The 24458-nt window shown below is 35.7% G+C and overlaps 1 protein-coding gene across 1 annotated transcript in view; it reads right to left on the reverse strand.

The window, feature by feature from the left end:
• Window positions 1-24458, reverse strand: part of LOC124735050 (probable ATP-dependent DNA helicase HFM1) — a 108716-nt gene that overhangs the window by 67988 nt on the left and 16270 nt on the right. Inside the window, exons 3-4 of the mRNA XM_047248558.1 lie at window positions 13616-13741; window positions 13252-13484 (exon numbers count right to left, since the gene is read on the reverse strand). Of these exons, the coding sequence (XP_047104514.1) occupies window positions 13252-13484; window positions 13616-13741 (359 nt within the window). The remainder of the gene's footprint in view (window positions 1-13251; window positions 13485-13615; window positions 13742-24458) is intronic.

Raw genomic sequence — 24458 nt, forward strand, 5'->3', positions numbered from 1 at the left:
ACCACCTACTCGAGGAATTCAGTCTGATCCCACTCATCCATGACCCATCTAGAAAAATTGGCAACAGCAAAACATATCTGGACAACAAAATAACAAACATTACCAATCTTTCCTACAGTACATCTGTTCTAAAACAAGCCATTTCTAATCACCGTGCACTACAACTTCAACAGGAGGCAAATGAGATACCCTCTGTCCATAAAAAGAAACTGTATGTAAGCAGATGAATGATGTATAATGATAACATCAACAAATTGAGAACTGCATCTTAGCACACATACCATGGCCTGAGAATGATAGTTTTTCCTGTGATAGTGTACTGTTTTTATGTCACACGCCCTGATTTAGCCACAAAAGTTAAACACACAACAAGTATAAACAACAGTATCTGGAAAAATAATGGTGTCATTGAAGCAAGGGAAAAATTAAAATTACTCCATAGTGCATCTACATCTACATCTACATTTATACTCCACAAGCCACCCAATGGTGTGTGGCAGAGGGCACTTTACGTGCCACTGTCGTTACCTCCCTTTCCTGTTCCAGTCGCGTATAGTTCGTGGGAAGGACTGCCGGAAAGCCCCTGTGTGGGCTCGAATCTCTCTAATTTTACATTCTTGATCTCCTTGGGAGGTATAAGTAGGGGAAAGCAATATATTCAATACCTCATCCAGAAACGCACCCTCTCAAAACCTGGACAGCAAGCTACACCAATGGTGTGTGGCAGAGGGCACTTTACGTGCCACTGTCGTTACCTCCCTTTCCTGTTCCAGTCGCGTATAGTTCGTGGGAAGGACTGCCGGAAAGCCTCTGTGTGCACTCGAATCTCTCTAATTTTACATACTTGATCTTCTTGGGAGGTATAAGTAGGGGAAAGCAATATATTCAATACCTCATCCAGAAACGTACCCTATCGAAACCTGGACAGCAAGCTACACCAGAACACCTCTCTTGCAGAGTCTGCCACTTGAGTTCGCTAAACATCTCCATAACGCTATCACGGTTACCAAATAACCCTGTGACAAAACGCGCCGCTCTTCTTTGGATCTTCTCTATCTCCTCCGTCAACCCGATCTGGTACGGATCCCACACTGATGAGCAATACTCAAGTATAGGTCGAACGAGTGTTTTGTAAGCCACCTCCTTCGTTGATGGACTACATTTTCTAAGGACTCTCCCAATGAATCTCAACCTGGCACCCGCCTTACCAACAATTCATTTTATGTGATCATTCCACTTCAAATCGTTCCGCATGCATACTTCCAGATATTTTACAGAAGTAACTGCTACCAGTGTTTGTTCCGCTATCATATAATCATACAGTAAAGGATCCATCTTTCTATGTATTTGCAATACATTACATATGTCTATGTTAAGGGTCAGTTGCCATTCCCTGCACTAAGTGCCTATCCGCTGCAGATCTTCCTGCATTTTGCTGCAGTTTTCTAATGCTGCAACTTCTCTGTATTCTACAGCATCATCCGTGATAAGCTGCATGGAACTTCCGACACTATCTACTAGGTCATTTATATATATTATGAAAAGCAATGGTCTCATAACACTCCCCTGTGGCACACCAGAGGTTACTTTAATTTCTATAGACGTCTCTCCATTGAGAACAACATGCTGTGTTCTAATTGCTAAAAACTCTTCAATCCAGCCACACAGCTGGTCTGATATTCCATAGGCTCTTACTTTGTTTATCAGGCAACAGTGCGGAACTGTATCGAATTCCTTCCAGAAGTCAAGGAAAATGGCATCTACCTTGGAGCCTGTATCCAATATTTTCTGAGTCTCATGAACAATAAAGCGAGTTGGGTCTCACACGATCGCTGTTTCTGGAATCCATGTTGATTCCTACAGAGTAGATTCTGGTTTCCAGAAATGACATGATACATGAGCAAAAAACATGTTCTAAAATTCAACAACAGATCGTTGTCAGAGATATAGGCCTGTAGTTTTACGCATCTGCTCGACGACCCTTCTTGAAAACTGGAACTGCCTCTGCTCTTTTCAAATCATTTGGAACCTTCCATTCCTAAAGAGACTTGCGGTACACAGCTGTTAGAAGGGGGGAAAGTTCTTTTGCGTACTCTGTGTAGAATCGAACTGGTATCCCATCAGGTCCAGTGGACTTTCCTGTGTTGAGTGATTTCAGTTGCTTTTCTATTCCTTGGACACTTATTTCAATGTCAGCCATTTTTCCGTTTGTGCAAGGACTTAGAGAAGGAACTGCAGTGTGGTCTTCCTGTGTGAAACAGTAATCTTGAGTAACAAAGACAATATCAAGCTAAAGGAGGCGTTCAACATTTTTCAAGAATACTATAAAGATTTATTAATATAGACCACAAGCAACTATGTTTCAAACAAGCTTCAGCCTTCGCACAATGTAACAACTGGTGTTTGGGAAATAATAAACAGTTTTAGAACAGGAAAATACAAATCCCGTATGGACTCTATTATTGCCCACAGTGGGATTGTCGTAAAAGACGCACTTGAAATTGCATATATTTTCAATGAACATTTTTCTTCGGCTGTCAGTGACAAACATAATAACCTGCAGCACAATTTTAAAGGCAATCCATCTGAGCATAGCACCGATCTGGCCCCTACAAAAAATGAAAAGAAATAATGAACATCATTCATTCTTTGACCTTCCAGTTCTGCAGGGCATGATCACATCAGTATTAATGTATTAAAAGTGTATAGACAAAATGTGTCTGTACTTCTATCTGTAGCAATAAATAATAAAACAGAATCAGACAGATTCCCAGACAGACTAAAACTAACTCAAGTAACATTGATCTTTAAAAAATGTGACAAATGGAAAATTGAAAAGTAAAGGCCAATCTCAATACTTCTTGTCTTCTCCAAAATAGTTAAAAAAATTACATCAAACAGAATTATAAATTTTCTCAACAAGGACAACTTAATGTTTGAAAATCAAAATGGATTCTAAAATATAAACCAACTAGCACAGCAGCTGCTCAATTAATTGAAGAGGTAATAAGTGGCATCAAGAACAAATAACATGTTGCATCTATATACTCCTACCTTGAGAAAGCTTTTGACTATGTGAATGCTGTTATTGTATTAGATAAGCTCTTAAGCACATACAGTAAGGATGCTATTAGTGAAAGAATGTGTCGTGAGTGGTATCAATGCTTCAACGTCGTAGACCGGCATAGCGGTGGAAGAGAGGATGTTTTCGAAGATGCAGAATTAGAGACATTGCTGAGTGAAGACTCGCATCAAACTCGTGAAAAATTGGCACTGCTTATGGCATAATAAAGTCTTACATGAGGAGCTGGAAACAGTTTGAACTGCTTAAATCTGAAAGTGATATTCACAAATCCAAAATCACTAATATAAAATATCGAATGTCCCGAGGCTCGGTACTGGGTCCTTTTCTGTTTTTGAATTTTTTAAATGATATAAAATATTGAACTCAAAGTTCCTAAGTAGTCCTGTATGCAGATGATATAGTCATAATATGGAACAAACTAAAGACTGACTTTAATAGTGTGACAAATGAAACTGTTCAGTGCTTTGATGAAGCTAGTTAAATGTAAACACCAGTAAAACATCTATCAAGGAGTTCCACAACAGTAGTTTTAATGATAAAATTGAACTATACATAAGCAATGAATCATTAAACAAAGAGTTTAGTATAAAATTCCTTGGTCTAACAATTCAAAGCAATCTAAAATTGGCCACACATGTTGACACTCTTCCATGTAAGTCATATTTGCAGTTAATACAGTTAGCAAATTCTGCAAACACATTGTTGTCCTAAAGACAGCGTACCATACTTTATCTTCCGCTTATATGAATTACAGAATAGAAATTTGGGGAGCAACAACCAAAGGAAAGCTTCTTTCCAAAAACTGGGGTGCTAACTATAATAAATGCGTACCTTCTGAAAGCTGTATTACTCCTTAAAAGACTGCAGCCCAACATTTGTTATGATTTGCCCCAGTACAATACAAGAAATAAAGCAAAATTTTGCACAGCAGCCACAAAATAGCACTCTGTTGAAAGAGTCTACAATATTCGGGTTTAAAATTAGTTAATGCACTGCCCAGTACAGTTATGATCCTTCCCACAATAGAAGCTTAATTAAGCTAAAGAAAGTCCTGTTACAAAATCCCTTTTAGACATTAGAAGAATATCATACTTAAATGCAGAACAATAAGAGCTTTGAAAAAATATGTATATTGAGTTAAGCAAATCATTTACTTGTACTCTGACCATTTTGTTAATCAATGACATATTCAGAAGAATGTATTATTGTGTTATGTAGCAAGAATTGTAACCTGTTGTTGTACATATGCAGTGTATCATTTGGTGTTGAATAAAATGTTATTATTGTATTATTATTGTAATAATAATAATAATAATAATAATAATATGTTAATATAATAGAGGGAAACATTCCATGCGGGAAAAATATATTTAAAAACAAAGATGATGTGACTTACCATACGAAAGCACTGGCAGGTCAATAGAAACACAAACAAACACATACATACACACAAAATTCTAGCTTTCGCAACCAATGGTTGCTTCGTCAGGAAAGAGGGAAGGAGAGGGAAAGACGAAAGGACGTGGGTTTTAAGGGAGAGGGTAAGGAGTCATTCCAATCCCAGGAGTGGAAAGACTTACCTTAGGGGAAAAAAAGGACAGGTATACACTCGCACACACACACATATCCATCCGCACATACACAGACACAAGCAGGCTGGTGAGCAAGGACGTGTGACGACAGGCTGTGCTGTCGTGATACAGCAGTCAGTTCCCTTGATGCCAAAGTCTGGGCCATCGTCACCACATGTTTTCACAGAGCTGTCGCCAAACATCACAGTAGTACATGGAATTCACTGTTTGGTTGGGTGGGACGAATTCTTTGTGGACAATTCCCTTGGTATCAAAGAAAACGATGATCATGCTCATCACTATGAGCCTAATTCACTTCGTTTGTGGGAGGAGTTACTGTTTTCATTCAATATGAAGAAAACAGGGATCACATCAAATGCTCTTAAGTACATACAGTAAGGATGCTATTAGTGAAAGAATGTGTTGTGAGTGGTATCAATGCTTCAACGTCGTAGACCGGCATAGCGGTGGAAGAGAGGATGTTTTCGAAGATGCAGAATTAGAGACATTGCTGAGTGAAGACTCGCATCAAACTCGTGAAAAATTGGCATGATTAGTGTGAGTGACACAGCAAGCCATTTCAAAATGTCTCAAGGCTATGGGTATGATTCAGAAAGAAGGAACTTGGGTCCCATGTGAGCTGAAACCAAGAGACATTGAACGGCGTTTTTGTTTGTGAACAGTTGCTTCAGAGGCAAAAATAGAAGGGATTTCTGCATCAAATTGTGACCAGGGACGAAAAATGCGTTCATTACAATAATCCTAAATGCAAAAAATCATGGGAATATCCTGGCCATGCTTCCACATCAATGGTCAAACCAAATATTCACGGTTCCAAGATCATGCTCTCCATTTGGCGGGACCAGCTCAGCGTTGTGTACTATGAGGTGTTAAAACCAAGTGAAACAATCACAGGTGCTCATTATCAAACACAGTTAATCCATTTGACCAGAGCATTAAAAGACAAATGGCCACAGTACAGTGAGAGGCACGATAAAGTGATTTTGCAGCATGGCAACACCTGACCCCACATTGAAAAAGAGGTCAAAATGTACTTGGAAACGTTAAAATTGGAAGTCCTACCCAACACGCCGTATTCTCCAGACATTGCTCCCTCTGACTATCATCTGTTTAGATCAATGGCGCATGGCCTATCTGACCAACACTTCTGATCTCATGAAGAAGTCACAAATTGGATCAATTCATAGATTGCTTCAAAAGGTGAACAATTTTTTTGATGTGGGATTCGTACACTGCCCAAAAGATGGGAGAAAGTTGTGGCCAGCAATGGAAAATACTTTGAATGACACATGTGTAACCAATTTGTTTCATTAAATCCTCAAATGTTGGGTAATAAATGGTGGAAGCAAAGTTGTACACCTTATAAAATAAGATTGGATCCAATAAGCAGAAACTAAGCATCTTAACTTTCTCCTCCTTGCACATATATAAAACTATACTATATGTAACAAAAGATAGAACAGAGTGGACTACAAATGCTAGTGTACACACCCACAACACACAAAAGAAGAATGATATACAAATCATACTCCTTTGACTGACAATGCTTGAAAAAGGACCCCAGCACTCAGGTGACAAACTGCTAAGAAGTCTGCCTAAAAAACTGTGTGACAACATACATGACACTAAGTTTTCAAAGCACCTAGAAGACTATCTGGTGGAAAAGGAATTTTACAATGCTGATGGGTACTGCTTACATTAAATTTGTAAATATTTTAAATTGTAGTCAGTGGTGTTACAATAGTTATGAAATATGTGATAATGAAGGTTTTTGTATTTTTGACATGTCCTATATTACATGTAAGTTCACTATAAGCCATGTAATCCTATAGGATGGAATAAAATTCAATTCATATCCATTCAATTTTTTTATTGTATTCATGTTTATTTAATAAAATTTGGAAGAGCCTCAGGTCTCTTAGATAGCCAAGCGTCTTTGGGTGGGGGTATTGTAATAAAACAGCCCCTTGGGCATCATTTGCATCCCTCTGAAGGGACTACATTTATTTTATGCTTAATTAATTGTTTAATGTACAATGCTACAATGCACTTATACCAGTAATTAGTCTGTTTAAGGCAACTTATGTAAAATCACAATCTGCTATTGTATTCTGCACTCAGTAAGAAGTTTGTGTCCATACTAGGAATATTTTGCTTTTGATACTTACTAAGTAATCGATGTAAACCTGCTACACCAATGAGTACTAAGTGTATTTTGTAACTTACAAATTTATTTTTGGAAAATTGTCTGGCTATTTTGATAAACATATTGTTTGTGATTCATATGCATGGTAGGAATGCCTTAAATTTTTTTATTTTGTCTATAATCAATTAGAATGCAATATTTACTATTATTTTCTGATAACTTGTAACTTACTTCAAATTCTTAACAAAATTATGTCCGAGTTTACACAAAATTGTAAAGCATTATTTTTGTTACTTTTGTATATAAGTGGATTAATTTGTTACTCACTTCTAATTTTCATTTCTTAAAATTTGTAAATTCTGATTGTCAATTATTGTTGTAAATCATATAAATACCAGCAGTTTGCATGTAGCAGACAGGGGGGCAGTTTGTTACCAACCATGAACAGCACAGCACATAGAACTTCCTGTACATACTTTTCACTACTAAATTTGCTGCATGCAAATAAAGCAGTTTCATGGGATATGTGTACCTAGAATTTATTTACTACATTACATGATGAGTTTTGTACAGCAGCACAGAAGAAGAGCTCAGGAGAATTTTCAGCGAAGCTACACCTCAAGAATGAAGATCTACAAGTTATGTAAATTTCATGAAGATTATGATAATGACATTTCGTCTCTAAATTAATGAATAGTTCTGTATTTTTCATTTCAGCCAATTTGTTGAGATAGTTGCATCTCAGCTGGTGGAGGCCAATTTTTTTATATTCTAGTGGTTCATGTTGTTATTGCGGCTGTGAAACTTTTGGCAAAAACGTACCACGTTTGTGAGTCTGCAGATATTTTATACACATCCATGCTGACTTCTTCAACATCAGCAGTTCAATTTTAGTCATTAACATACAACACAAATAGCAAGGGTCCCAACACATTCCCCTGTGGCACACCAAAAGTTACTTCTATGTCTGACGATGACTCTCCATCCAAGATAACATGCTGTGTCCTCCCTGCCAAAAATTCTCAATCCAGTCACAAATTTCACTTGATACCCCATACGATCATAATTTTGACAATAAGCCGAGGTGTGGTACTATGTCAAATACTTTTTGGAATCAAGGAATATTGCATCTGCTTGGTTGTATTGATCCAAAGCTTTCAGTATGTTGCGAAAAAATTGTGAGTTGAGTTTCAAATGATCGATGTTTTCAAAATCTGTGCTGGCTGGCATTGAGGAGGTCAAATTATGCTAGGTACGTCATTATGTTTGAGCTAGCTCAGAATGTGTTATAAGATTCTACAACAAATTGATGTCAACAATATTGGGCAGAAATTGGGGGATCACTTCTACTACCATTCTTGCAGACAGTCACAAATTTCACTTGATACCCCATACGATCATAATTTTGACAATAAGCCGAGGTGTGGTACTATGTCAAATACTTTTTGGAATCAAGGAATATTGCATCTGCTTGGTTGTATTGATCCAAAGCTTTCAGTATGTTGCGAAAAAATTGTGAGTTGAGTTTCAAATGATCGATGTTTTCAAAATCTGTGCTGGCTGGCATTGAGGAGGTCAAATTATGCTAGGTACGTCATTATGTTTGAGCTAGCTCAGAATGTGTTATAAGATTCTACAACAAATTGATGTCAACAATATTGGGCAGAAATTGGGGGATCACTTCTACTACCATTCTTGCAGACAGGTGTGATCTATGCCTTTTTCAAGAACTGGTCATGGTGTTTTGTTTGGGGGTTCAACAACAGATTATAGTTAGAAGAGGGGCTACCTTATCCGCAAATTCAGAATAGAATCTGATAGGGATTCCACTGGGGCCTGGAACAATTTTAGCTGTTTCTCAATACCACTGACACTAATACTTATTTCGTTCATATTTTCAGTGGTTTGAGGATTAAATTGGTGCAATTCCGTTGTTTTTCCTTGGCAAAGGAACATTTGAAGATGGAGTGTAGCATTTCTACTTTTGCTTTGGTGCCCTTAGTTTCAGTTCTTGTCTCATTTGCTAAGGACTGGACACTAACTTCGGAGCCAATAACAGTGTTTACATATTACCAGAATTTCTTTGGGTTCTGTGAAAGATCAGTTGATAGTATTCTGATCAGTTGATAGCATCTCGCATTGCTCTCTTGACAGCCAAATGCATTTCATTCAGCATTTCTCTTTGTATAGCCCTATACTTTGTTTTACATCTATTATACAGTAATCTCTGTTTCTTTAGTTGTTTCTTTACAGTGACAAGAGCTTCTGTTTTGAAATACTACAGGCTGTTGATAGGTAGGACATACCTCCAGCATATTCATGATAAATTACGTATTAACATTCAGAATTGGTGTGTCAGGGGAGAAACATGAAACTGGATTATATCATAAATCCACAAAAGAGGAGAGACAACACATGATGTAAATGGCTCAGTTGGTACTCATCAGTTAGATTTGTTTGTGGTCAAACAAGGGGTTCCCCAAGGTTCCATATTGGATCCAGTCTTATTTTAAAAGGTGTACAACTTTGCTTCCACCATTTCTTCCCCAACATTTGAGGATTTAATGAAACAAATTGGTTACACATTTGTCATTCAAAGTATTTTCCATTGCTGGCCACAACTTTCTCCCATCTTTTGGGCAGTGTACGAATCCCACGTCAAAAAAATTGTTCTCCTTTTGAAGCGATCTAGGAATTGATCCAATTTGTGACTTCTTCATGAGATCAGAAGTGTTGGTCAGACAGGCCATGCGCCATTGATCTAAACAGGTGATAGTCAGAGGGAGCAATGTCTGTAGAATACAGCGTGTTGGGTAGGACTTCCCATTTTAACATTTCCAAGTACGTTTTGACCTCTTTTTCAATGTGGGGTCGAGTGTTGTCATGCTGCAAAATCACTTTATCGTGCCTCTCACTGTACTGTGGCCATTTGTCTTTTAATGCTCTGGTCAAACAGATTAACTGTGTTTGATAATGAGCACCTGTGATTGTTTCACTTGGTTTTAATACCTCATAGTACACAACGCCGAGCTGGTCCCGCCAAATGCAGAGCATGATCTTGGAACCGTGAATATTCGGTTTGGCTGTTGATGTGGAAGCATGGCCAGGATATCCCCATGATTTTTTGCATTTAGGATTATTGTAATGAATGCATTTTTTGTCCCTGGTCACAATTTGATGCAGAAATCCCTTCTATATTTGCCTCTGAAGCAACTGTTCACAAACAAAAATGCTGTTCAATATCTCTTGCTTTCAGCTCACATGGGACCCAAGTTCCTTCTTTCTGAATCATACCCACAGACTTGAGACATTTTGAAATGGCTTGCTGTGTCACTCGCACTAATCATGCCAATTCTTCATGAGTTTGATGCGAGTCTTCACTCAACAATGTCTCTAATTCTGCATCTTCGAAAACATCCTCTCTTCCACCGCTATGCCGGTCTAGGACATTGAAGCACTGAAACCACTCACGACACATTCTTTCACTAGTAGCATCCTTACCATATGTACTTAAGAGCATTTGATGTGATTCGGCTGCTGTTTTCTTCATATTAAATCAAAACAGTAACACTTCCCACAAATGATGAGAATTAGGCTCATAAACTGCCATTTTCAATCAAGAACAGCATTACGATGGAGACACAAATCAACTAATGTTTGAGTGAGGTTATGTTGACTGAGGTCCAAGCTAACTGCCTGACATCTGCAATCTGTTTCTTTCGAGCGCTACTTACCATTCGTTGTTGACACCTATGGGCAAATGGCAGGAGCAATGTGAATGATTTAGATATAAGAAATGGTGACACAAAACTATGCCAATCTACAGATGATGTGAGCATATTAATTACGGAAAGTACCAAACAAATCACACAGAATATAGCAGAGTACTTTGATGCAAACACTTTGATTATAAATCTGGGATAAACTGGTGCAGTGGTCTTGTTCACCACCCAGAGTAGGACACCAACTAATCTTCATACTGAAACAAATGGACAAACATTGGAAAAAAAGAATACTAAACTACTCAGTATATGGTTCAACAGAAAATAAAAGAGGATACACACGTTGACTGCTGTAGTACACATTACACAATGTTTGTAATTCAGGTTGCCTCTGGATTTGGTCAGAGATCATGCATATAAGCATAAGACCTTGAAGGGTGAATTATGAATTTCTGTCATGTTTGGACATGACTTGCTGGTCCCAGAAAAGTATTACAAAAGTGTGTATGGCCATCTTAAATTCTCATTTTACTTCTGTTATTGGCGAAAGGTACAAGTATATTCAAAGTAATAAATCATAATTGTGTTAAAAGTTATATGTGCATACTGCATTCTCATACTCTTCCACACTGTGTAACATTTATCAAACAAAGCAAAAGAGTTTGAATATCAAATAACTGAAAATACTTTTAAACTATTTATAGTGTGCTTTGTATTGACTTTTATCTGGATTGGCAGCTACTTGAGATGATAAATGCTCAGATTGATCACAGTGGAAAAAAATGAATGTGTAGCCTTCAGTTAAGTTATTATCTATTTTTTCAAAAATTTACAAAAGAATTATTTCCCCTGTTTGCTCTGTACCATCAGATAGGGCAGGCATTTATAACATCTGTTGCTTTGCTTTTGTTAAATACATGTGCACATTATACTACATAAACAGAAAACTGAACAAAACATGTTTCATAACACAACTATCAAGTAGTAGTATATCACATAATAATCTCAGGACCATACACTTGGTTGCATTCTCTTAATATTAAAATTTGGTGGTGTATTTTGGTGAAACCTAGGTAAACTGAAAGGACCAGAGGTTGTAGAGAGTTTCATAGAGACATTAGGGAACGACTGACAAGTACAGAAGAAAGAAATGGACTAGAAGAAGAATGGGTAGCCTAGAGACATGAAACAGTGAAGGCAGCAGAGGATCAAGTAGGTAAAAAGATGAGGGCTAGTAGAAACCCTTGGGTATATTTAATTGATGCAAGAAGAGAATTAAAAAAAGCACAACACGGAAACCAAAATTTTTGATCACTTACCCAGTGACATATGTGACAGACAGTGATGTAAAATTTGAAAACAAACTGAAATGTTTCTCCTAGACAGCACTTTTTTCCATAGAAGAATTTTATTATTCTAATGTGTAAAAGGTAGTGGGTGGGAATTACTAACTCATATCTGTATGTCTTTTCTATATAAAAAGAACACTTCTAAATGATTAGCATGTAGCCACATTAACAAAATGATTTGTGATATGAATATAAAATGACTTGTTCCACATTATTACAATTTCTCATGCAGGTGGTTCACAAAACATGTAACCAACTAACTAGCAGAGTAAAGTTTATATGTTGATCATATTCATAAATATACAAAAGTCTTTGATACCATTATTCCCAGTAAATTACTTAGAGAGATAAAAAATTAACATATTAGTATTACATTGCTCCTTTATGAAAGAAAACATCTTATAAAGTTTAAGCAAGCAGAAACTAGAACAGTCAATATCCATCAGTTAGCTTTATTCGTTGTTAAATTTGAGGTCTTTGAAGTTTCCATATTGAGCCAAGTAATGTTTTTATTTTAGGTAAATGAGTTAAACATACATAACAGTAATAGTGAAATGTATCAGCCTGCATGTGATGCTAATGTTTTAGTAGCAGCAAGAGGCAAAGGAATATTTATGTTCTCACTAAGTAAATAGTAGAGTACTTTCACACAAACAACTTAATTATAAATCTGTCCATATGAAGTTTGAGAAAGTATTGGCACAACTGAGGGCGCAAATTTTATCTATATTTGGATACAACTAAATGTGAACTGGGATACACTTATAAACTAAATATATAGAACAATGAGCACAGCAAGTTTCATAATCTGAATACTAATGAACTGTATCTCATATAATAATATCAGGGCTCATATTTTGCATGTGGTCCACCTTTATTGAAATGTGATGTAATATTTTGGGAAAATTGTGAAGTAAATTAGAAATCATTTATATTATAGAACAAGATAATCATACTAATTGAAGGAGTAAGTTGAATAACACTGCGCAGACATCTATTTAGAGAAAATAAAATTCCACCACTTCCACTTATATACATGTTAAAATATTTTATTATTGGAAAACAGAAATTCATGAACAATAATCACTGCACCTTCCATAATGTATCCCTACACAGCGGTATACAAAAAAATAACGTACAACAGAGCAGACTAATGCAGCATTGTTTCTGAAAGGTATACTCCATCTTAGCACCATACCAAATAAAGCACTAATTAGATGTAAGAAATAGTAATGTATGAGAACCATTTTAAGACATTGGTTGTTGAATTGGGGACTTAAAGCCACAAATCTGATTTATAAACATGTTTTCTGTTTCTCTACAGTTTGCTAAATTGAAATGAAAATTAAATACCTACCTCATCAATCAAAAATAGTTTAACAACTTCTACAAGCATGTGATTATCTCTCCATTTTCTTGTCAGTGAATCCCATTTCTCTGGTGTTGTAAATAATATATGATAATCTAATAAATGGTATAAATCAGTGGCATCTGAGTCCCCAGTGACCTCTTGACACTTCAGGCCCAGGTAGGAAAACTTTGAGGTCCAGTCTTGAACCCTTTCTCTACACAATGCCTTAATAGGAGCCACTAGAATATGAGTTTAAAATTATAGTAAATGATCTTATGAAGAGCGAGTATTAGGAAATAAACTACAATGCTTACATTGTTACACTTTTCTATAGTAATTTAAAGGTGAGATTTGTATGAAACATACTTACTGTACACTATCTTGAAATTTGCGTCACGTGTCTGTTCTTTTATCTTCATTAATAACCATATTATACCTAGCTCAAATATAACTGTTTTTCCAGAGCCAGTAGGAGCTGCAACTACAATAGGTCTGTCTGGAAAAAAAAGGTTGTTATGGTCTTCCTGATGTTGCCATGAGCTGTTTTAATGGAACTGTTTGCATAGTAACCCACAGAAACATGAGTATGAACCTAATGTGGATAGGATTTGTTTATTTAATTTTAATTCAACTGAACATCTGTGTTCATGACACAACACCTTGAACACATCATAACATTCACAGAACTTACTGAAAGAAAACAAAAGAGAGTACTGGAATCTGGAAGTATAATTTTAAGGAATGAAACTGAAAACAACAACAACAATAAACACACAATGTAAGAATTTATTTCATTTAAGAAAACTTAAAGATGATCAGGAAAAGTAGTAACTGCCTTGTGGGAGTGAGGGGTTCAATTCCCAGTGTTAACAAGGATGTTTACTTGCTACAAGGACTGGTATGGGATGCACTCGGTCTCTTGAGGCCAGCTGGGAAGCTAGTTGACTGGTCAGTAAGGATTTCAAGATCAAGAACCCCAACAATAACTAGGATAGTGGTGTGCTTCCCACATGGTCCTCCATACTACACCTAATGATGCCATTGGTAGAAGATGACATGGCAGGCAGTCAGGTCTGATCGGCAGATCTAGGGGTAGAATGTGAACTTTATCTTTTAGTATCTTGAAATTCACTCATAATGATTTGAGGAAAACATGTAAAATCAAATTAAAAGACATCGAATCAAGTAAACAGATAAGTTTCCATGAACAGCTTTTGTTCATTCCTGTGCGGTTTAAGGACTAACAGGTACCACTGTTGATTAAAGACCTTAAGCACTCATGTGTGAACATTTTTGTCAACTATCCTTCCTTCCTTCCTGGTGCCCTTTATCTGGCCAAAGCCAGGTTTGGACTGGCATGGTACTGTTCCAGTTTCACAGAGAACTAACTATGCCATATTTGGGATATTATTACAATTGGTTCTCCACTTGCAAATGCATTTTAAAGCTACTGCCACCTCTCCTCCCACCCCCTCCCCCACCCGCCTTTTGTTTATATCTAGCATAAAATGTCATTTCATTTTTCAGACTGTTTCTACATCATATATCTAAAGTAGGACATGGGAACCTGTTGAATATTTATCTAGATGTATGTGAAAAACCACCTGAAGCCACATCTAGGCTGGCCAGCACACAGGCTCCCAGTATTAATTCACGAGGAGGATTTGATCTGTCAGCATTCCTCCCTATGTTTCAGAAATGGGTACTTTAATGTGGTCAGATATTTGGGCAGGTTGTTGTCAATCATATTATTCATTAACTGTGTGTAAAGTATTCATCCAGAATGAAGTTTTCCAAGAGGAAGGGCTTCAACTTTTCTGGATGCCTGTTAAAAATGTATGTTGCAGAGTGCTATAAACACTTCTACCTAGACTCTCCTATACCTCTTCGAGCATAATAATATTATTACTCACCATGTGGTAGAGATACTGGGTCACAGATAGGCACATCAAAAAGACAATCAGAAAGCGAGCTTTCAGCCAACAAGGCCTTTGTCTAAACAGACAACATATGCACACATACTTATGCAAATGCAACTCACATGCACATAATCACAGTCTCTGGGAGCTGGAGCCAAACTGCAAGCAGCAGTGCATGATGAGAGAGGCATGGTGATGGTGGTAAGGAGAAGGCTGGGGCATGGAAGGGGAGGGATAGAAGGGTTGGGGTGGAGGACAGTAAAGTGCCGCTTCTGGGAGCATACAGGGATGGGGAGGAGACAGCATAGAGCAGTTGGTGCAGTCAGGAGGTTTGACGGAGAGTGAAGTGCAGGGAGGGGTGGGGGGTTGGGGGGGGGGGGGGGTGAGGGGGGAGGTAGCGGGGAAAAGGATAGAAGTAAAAGACAGCGGGTGCATTGGTGGAACACAGGGCTGTGCAGTGTGGGAATGGGAGCACAGAAGAGAATAGGTGGGTAATGAAGGTTGAGGCCAGGAGGGTTACAGGAATGTAGGATGTATTATAGGGAGACTTCCCACCTGTGCAGATCAGAAAAGCTGGTGTTGGTGGGAAGGATCCACATGGCACAGGGTGTGAACCAGCCATTGAATTGAGGAACTTTGTGTTGGGCAGTGTGCTCAGCAATGGGGTGGTCCAGCTGTTTTGCTAGCCACAGTTTGTCAATGGCTATTCATGTGGACAGACAGCTTGTTTTTCAATGCCACAGAGACTGCAGCTTAGCTTGTAGATCAGATGATGGGTTTCACAGGTAGCCCTGCTTTTGATTGGATATATGATGTTTGTGACCAGACTGGAGTAAGATTTTCCATTATTTAACTATACTTCTTTGAGTAATGGTTAAGGATGTGCTTGCAACATAAAGATTATTTCTCTCTCTTATGTTCAGTGTAGGGGTTCTGTTGTTGCTTTAAAACATGTTATTATTATCAGTCACATTCTGTCTGTGCTGACTTACGTCAGACATTACCCCAAATGACACTACAGAACGAAAGTATTTGAAGTGAACTACTTTCAAAATGTACTTACTTTGTGCTGTAACTCATATTATACCCTTACTCGCAAGAAACTGGTGTTTCATGTTTCATTAACTGTACCACCTTTATATGAAAAATAGAAGCAAGTACAAATACAACTGTGTAAGAAACTGGTTATTTGTGTTTCATTTGCAGTAGAGAGGCAGTGAATAAGGTGTAAAACAAGAGCTTAGAAGTGGTTTAAGTAAATAACTTAAATATGTCATTTAAGTAATGTATCAGCATTGCTCATTAGAGGAACACATCTAAGAAAAACATGTGGTTGTTGGGAGGTATGGTGAAAAATTAATCAGTGACAATTGGATTGAGCCAGTACTACTCACTGCACATTGTAAATGGGGTCTGTGAAAATCAGTACATCTAAAAACAGAATACATGGAGCAAGCTGGCAAGATGACTGAAGTCCTTTGTGTATTACATAGTCTTGAGTCTTACATAATTGGAATGAATAATGTTTAAGTTTACTGAAGAAGCAAATGAGGGATAGGCATTTCCAGCTTCAGACAGATTGTTCCTTTTTTACAGAAGGAGATTGTACAAGGAAAAGTTGGTTCACAGATTAACAGCTACCACAGTTGTAAAACTGTTATTTTGAAATGATGACTTTATGCATCTCTCACATATTAGTCATGATTACAGGTAAACTTTTTATCAAACATTGATTATTCTGTTCCAGAATAGTATGTGTGACTGAAGAGATGCATGAAGGATATAGCCCATTACTGTTTTGGGCAAAAAGACAAGCACATGCTTAGAGCCTTCATTGATGATATGCCTGAAGAGATGTAGGTGTGTGTCACTCTGGAGGAAAAAGCCCAAGAACAAGTTATTTGCTAGATTTAGTCAAAAAATCTCAAACAGATTCACTGCCCTGGAGACTCTGAAGAAAAATGTGCAGATAACCCAAGGAATTCATACACACTCTAGCAATACATGGAGTAGGTTCAAAGGTAATTCTAATATTAATCAGAGTGTTAAAAAGCCAAGAAGATTCTTCTGTTAGGGAGTAGTCATTGGAGGGGAATGCTTGAACAAATACAGAATTCTATATCTAGGTAATAAATGGGAACTAATATTTTTAAGCCAGGTGGAGGACTCAATTATGTCAATAGCAATATAAGCTTCCTGATAAAATATTTTGGTAAAGACATCATATGGGGATGGGAACAGGTGTGTGTCACTCTGGAGGAAAAAGCCCAAGAACAAGTTATTTGCTAGATTTAACAAAATGTTTAGTGCAGCAACTGCTACAGTGTAAATGAACTTTACCTCAATTTTTACCTAACAGGATCCTATCCTTGACTCCAAGGATACCATTAGTGAAAGAAAAGTAAAATATTGAAAGTAATGAGCTTATTTAATTTTGGTAGCTAAGATACTGGGAACTATATAAAACTGTCATTCAACATCAGTGAACTTTGTTGCTTGATAGAACTACTAATTAAGGAATAATGACTAACAATGAAAGAGTAAAAGCATCAGTTAAATGAGGGATGACAAAATATTACTTAAGAATAATACATTTAATGTTTTTTGTATATATTTCAAACTCTTCTTCTCATTTGCAAATTATGTAATTACGTAATTGTGCAGTATCAAATTACTTACTCTTCAGTAAACAAAATATTATGAACATTCCAAAAATAACTTATTATATTAGAAAATAAGTATTTATGAAAGATAAGTAACAGCTAACATTACAATCAGGGATACAAAGCTATTCATTATGTGAACTGTTTTGCAAACAGTTAACTTTTACGTGCACGTGTTTAGTAAAAATATTCTGCTGATTCTCTGATAGACTTAAATTCATGGTATTAACTGAGTTTTTACATCTGAGCTCAAGTCAGTGCCTTTGGTTCTGTTCTCACCAGATTACAGTTCAGTGATTAGTTTGTAATTACAAGCTCTAAAAATGTAATAACCATACTGCAATTTTTACTCACACAGTAAGCCAGCAACTGTTCTTAAATAATTTGCAGTCTAAAATTTTGGCAGATTTAGCTTATTTATTCCAAATTTCACTAACTATTTCCTATTTTTACATTGTTTTTGTAGATATTTCTTTCAATTGTTATTGCATGAAAGTAGTTATGCAATAACAATTTGGTTATAACTGAACCTGCACTTATCTGCATATGCTTTATTCTTCGGAATAGGGAACTTTCCCAAACAGCAGACAATATTAGGTACATATGTCATTTAAAAATCTTAATTAATCAGAAGTGTAGATCTCTTATAGTATCAGTATGGAAATAAGTTAACCAAAAACCTGAACTCTGACTATTTTGTAATTAACAATCTTTTTAATTGTGTTGGCTTACAGTACTGCCCTATGGCATAATCCTTGGTTACAATGCACCTAAGTCAAAAAAGGATTTAATTTACGGAAGTCTAAAGTAAGAATAATTTGTGAAGTTGTTAGTTAGTTACATGTTCCATTAATCAAACTCATGGTAACCATTATGATGTGAAACATGTCAAGTGCATAAGAAATGCACACATGAATCAAGGTTTTTTCTTTTTTAAAGCTTAAAATTTTTATTACCTACCATATTACCTTAAATGGCACAAAATTCATATATTTTACCTACAGATTTATTTATTCCTATTGAAGAATTCATCTATGGTATAGAAGGAGTTGTCAAGGATACATGATTTCAGTTTGTTTTTGAATCTATTAGTACTGTCTGTCAGATATTTTATTTCTTATGGTAATTTATCAAAAAGTTTTACATCAGAAAATTTTACCCCCTTTCTGTGCCAAAGATAGGTTAAGTAGAGGATAGTGTAACCTTTCTTTCATCTGGTATTGTAATCATGAATGTCACTTTTGTTTTTAAACTGGTCCATGTTGTTGAGAACAAATTTCTTTACTGAGTAAATGTACTGTGCACTGTTGTAAGAATTCCTAATCTTTTAAACAGATGCCTACAAGATGTGGGACTATGAGCCCCACACATTATTCTAACCACCTTATTTTGAGCAGTGAATACTTTTCGCTTAAGAGTTGAGTTACCGCAAAATATTATTCCATATTACATCAGAGAGTGAAAGTATGCAAAGTATGTTAGCTTGCTAATTTCTATATCCTCAAAATTACCAATTATTCTGATTGCAAAAGTTGCTGAACCTAGTCACTTTAGGAGACTCAAAATATGAAATTTCCATTTAAGATTCTCATCTATACATACACCCTAAAACCTAGTATGCTCTACCCAGGCTACTGACTTCTGTTGATGTTTTATATTTATTGAAGGAACTGTAGTCCTATCAGTAGAAAATTGAATGTACTGTATTTTTTTGAAAAGTTTTGGGCAACTACTTTTGCAGAAAACCAATCAATAACTTTTCCAAAGACATTATTTGTGTCATTTTCTATTGGAGTTTCTTTTACTGGACTAATAGTGATGCTTGTACCATTAGCAAACAGTATCAGTTTATCTTCTTTTTTCCAATAAGAAGAGAGGTCATCCACATATATCAAGAACAGAAGCGGATGAAGTGGGAAACTACCTCAAATCACTTAAACCATATAAAGAAATTTTTTGCTTCCGTTCTGTAGATATGACTTAAACCACTCATATGCTGTTTCATTTATACCATGGAACAGAAATTTCTCTAACATAATGTCGTGGTTCACATAATCAAATGCTTTGTATAAGTCACAGAAAATACTAATTGGTAATATTTTACTATTTAAAGACTCTATTATTGGGGCTGTGAAATTATATATTGCTGTTTAAGTAGCACAGCATTTTTGAAATCCAAACTGTGATTTACTAAGTATCCCATTACTGTTGAGATGGCTAACCACTCTTGGGTACATTACTTTCTCAATGATTTTTGAAAAATGTGGTAAGCAAGGATACTGGCTGGTAATTATTGACATCTGTGGTGTCCCCTTTTCTGTAGAGAGGCTCAACAATGACATATTTTAAACTGTGTGGGAAAAAACCTTGAGTTAATGATGCATTACAGATGTGACTCAGAACATCTACTGTAACTGCTCCACATTGTTTTAATATCTTGTTATAGATCTCTTGCATTTGTAATCTCACCCTCCCACACATCACCATTAAATTTATCTGAGTGCCTTCATTAATTTCAAAAGCTTTGAGAGGCATAAGATATACAAAAGAAAAACTTTTTACTTATCTTCATTTTCTCTTGTTGTTGGCTCCAAGACTTAAGTCTAGAGGTACATTTTTGTGGCTGAAATTTTTATTTAAAGTTGTGGGTTCATGATGACTAAATAACTGATGAATGTTTTCCTGTATATTTCTTGAATTTTGTTCTTTGTTACATTATTAAATATCACACTGACTTCACAATCACCATTTTCATAAAGCCATCAAATACATTGTTGTAGACAAAATTAAAAAATACATGCATTTCCATCAAGGGTGTGCCCACTAGTAATAGATTCTGTGGTGCTAACAGTATTTCAAAGAGTTTTACATAGCAACAGAGTTTACATACATTCTTCACAAAAGAAGAATCTTTATTAAGCCACATCATTATTTTATAAATGAATCCAGAAATATATTTAATAATTAGTGTTAGACAGTGCAATGAATAAGATGAATTTTAAGTATGCCAAAATTTCTAATTCCAAATATTTCTAAAACAAGAATAATTCTAAACATTAGCACACATAGAGTGTAACAAATTAATTTCTTTTTATACATTTTAGCCCGAAATATAATGCACCATACACAAAATCAAATGATATTCTTTCAGTGAAACAGACAAGAATGTTCACATAAACAAGAATCAACAGTATAAATGGTATAGGTTATTTCTATATAAAAAAAAGGTACTGTCAGGGAGGGTTTCCCATTTTAATATCCTGATCACAAAATTTGGAAACAGGGTGTTTACAATATTTTGTGTCAGACTATAAGGTTTGCCAAACAGTGAACGAAATGGTGCCCAGGATTGCATATGGATGTATAGAAGTATCTGATACATACCATATTAAAGAAAACACAAGAAACATATCTACTATACAAATCATAATCTATACATATATCAGGATATGGCATTCACATTTTCAGAACTGTGCAACATACTGTCAAAAGAAAATACTACAAAATCAAAACTACAACATTACACCCATAAACTATAGAAATAATTACAGACACATGGTTAATTACTAGAATTATAAATTTTAAGTTTAATCCATACAATAAAACCTTCAAAATTTTCACAACATCAGGTACAAACCAGAAGAACATACTCAACCATGAGTAGGAATCAATCAGCCACATAAACCAGAGTATTCAAGGATATGTTGAATCATGAAAGAACAAAATAATGGAAAAATATTAGGGCCTAAGTTTACGATGTAGGGATCAACCCCTGAATCCAAACCACACCAAGAGCAGCAAAAAAGTTTCGATACAAAAAATGAATAAAGTTCATAATCATATCATAAGGTAATACACACAGATATGCTCACATACTATTCCTAATCTTTGCAGTACGTATTATGAACATTGTCCACTTCAAAATTGCAAAAAGCACTAATTTATTCCTATGGCAAATATGTATCAAATTCTAAAGCACAAATCTATTACAGATCACAACTATATTGTGTATCATAGATTTTAATTCAGTGAACAGATAAGACAAAGCTTTATAAATCAGTTCATCTTACATACTAAATTCCAGACAATTAAAATAAACTTATGTAATTTTATAAATCTACAGATAGATTTCATTTCAGTCAATGGATAAGATAGAGCTCTAGAAATCACATGTTCCTATATACTAAATTCATGACAATGGAAAAAGAACAAAAAAGCAAAAATTAGATACTTATGGATCACCTCTATATGCTTTCAGTTCAGTGATATTGCACAATACAGACAACTTCTTAGATTTAGGATACACAAGTCTGTATGGATTAGGATATGGATTTTCAAGAATTTTGAATGGTCAAATACAAATATCGAAAAATTTCTTTATCTGAGATGTCAGCACTTTAGACTTCTATTTGGCTTTCACCAACACAACATCTCCTATTCTGCTTCAAACTTAGAAAATCTATCTTTACCATCATGTCTCTGCTTTTTCCTATCCCCCCATTTTTTCATCAACTCCCCAACACATTCTTCCCTCTCTTGCAGTGGCATAATTTCACATGGTGGAAATTCAACATTTTCAGAAATAAAGCTAGCTCGTCTGTAATTAAACATGATTTCGAATGGTGAAAAACCCACTGAAGAATGTTGTAAGGTGTTCATAATATCCTCAAAATCACCAACATGATCTATCCAACTGATATGATACTTTCTACAGCATGTTCTAAACAGTCTTCCAATCTGTCTCATATATCTTTCTGTAGGTTTACTTGAAGGATGGTATGCCTAGGTTAGAATATGCCTTATTTTTGTGTGATCAACAAAATATTTCCAAGCTTGTAATGTAAACTGAGGATCATTATCAGATAAAATTGTTTTAGGAATACCTACCCAATGAAAATATGTGTTTTCAAACTTAGAGATGATTTGCTTACTGGTAGCTTTCTTAAAAGGAAACAGCTTCACGAACTTCGAAAATACATCAACCACCACAAAAGCATAACAAAATCCATTCTTAGACTTAGGTGAAGGTTCATAAACCTCAACAGACACTAGATCAAGGTTACTATTAGGCAGTATGTTTTGCATTTGGTCTCTCCTTGTTTGGTTACTTACCATCGCCTTTTGACATCTATCACAGCTGGCAATCTTCTTCTTGACTCTCCTACCTGTGTTATAAAAATAGATGTATTCCTGAATCTTTTGTGAGCATTTGGTTGATTAACAATGACCAAAACTCTCATGTGAATAAGTAACTAAAGAATCAATACACTGTTCTGGCTAACATAGTTTACAATCCTCTGAGTCAGTCTTATATCTCCTAAATAAAATACCCTTGTGAACCTTATAATACTGTTCTGTCTTTTCTCCTCCATTCTTACCCAACATGCTCTTAACCAATTTCCAATTTTTATCATGATTTTGACACCTAAAGATGTCTTTTCAGATTTTCAAGATCTCTTTTTCCTCTTTCACACCTCTCAAGTACATAATTTTAAATTCTTTTTCTCCTTTCCCAAAGTTGTTAGATATTACTGAACTTCTCAAACAACTAAGTTCAGTTACTTTTGCTCTTCATAGAATTGCTGTCTCGGAAAAAAAACAAATCAATATCCTGACATATTCTACACATTTCCAGTCAATAATATCTTGTGAAATAATTTTCCAGGGTACTTCATCACTTAGAAAAAGAGCATTGATTGCACAGAAGAAACGAGTAAGAATAATATGTGTAGTTTATCTGCAGTCATCATGTAGGTAACGCGTCGAGGCATATTAACTGCAGCAGCACATTACATGTATTTGCTAGTGAAATTTTTCATAAAGAATCCATCACAATTTATGAAGAATGCGATGTCCACACCCACAACACTAGAGGAAAAATGACCTTTGTTACCTATTGTTAAAGCTGTCAGTGGCTCAGAAAGAAGTTCAGTATGTGGTGACAAAAATTTTTTATTGTGTACCCAATAACATAAAATGTCTGACAGGTAGCAAAGCACATTTTAAATCTAAGCCCATAATCACTGTCCCCAGACAACTCCTTCTATTCAGGGGGTGAATTTCTATTTAACTGGTACCCTTTTCCTTTTTTTAAGTAGATTTTTAGTATAGTTGCATGATTAGGACTTAATAAATAATGTGTTCATTAATTTTTTACAGACAACATATAGATGTATACTGTAAACTGATTCATTCCTCATCACTGTGATATAAGGATCATTCAGATGATTTAACTATGTAACTACTGTTACCAGGGAGGAGGCACATTGTCTGTATTAAATAGACATTAACATATTTTCATGAGATAGTCTTTCCAACTCTAGTTTGAGGGCATCTTTAAGAGTCAAGGGAACCAGACGGGCTTTGAAAAAAATGTGGAGTCTTCATTCCTTTAAGAATGACATGAACACTAAAATCAATTCTCTTCCCTAGTCCAGGTGAGAAAATTTGGGCATTTTTATCACAGAGATTAATTAAAATTAAAAGAAAATTATACATAAAACATCAGACAGTTAAATCATGATGACCAGTTTTGGTTCCGTATAACAACCCTCTTCATATTTATAAGCAAGCAGGAAAAGAAATCACCACAGAAAAATTCTTACCATAATAATATGTAGTTTAAAAATGT

The sequence above is a fragment of the Schistocerca piceifrons genome, chromosome 1 (assembly GCF_021461385.2).
Source record: "Schistocerca piceifrons isolate TAMUIC-IGC-003096 chromosome 1, iqSchPice1.1, whole genome shotgun sequence".
In the NCBI taxonomy this organism is placed as follows: Eukaryota; Metazoa; Arthropoda; class Insecta; order Orthoptera; family Acrididae; genus Schistocerca; species Schistocerca piceifrons.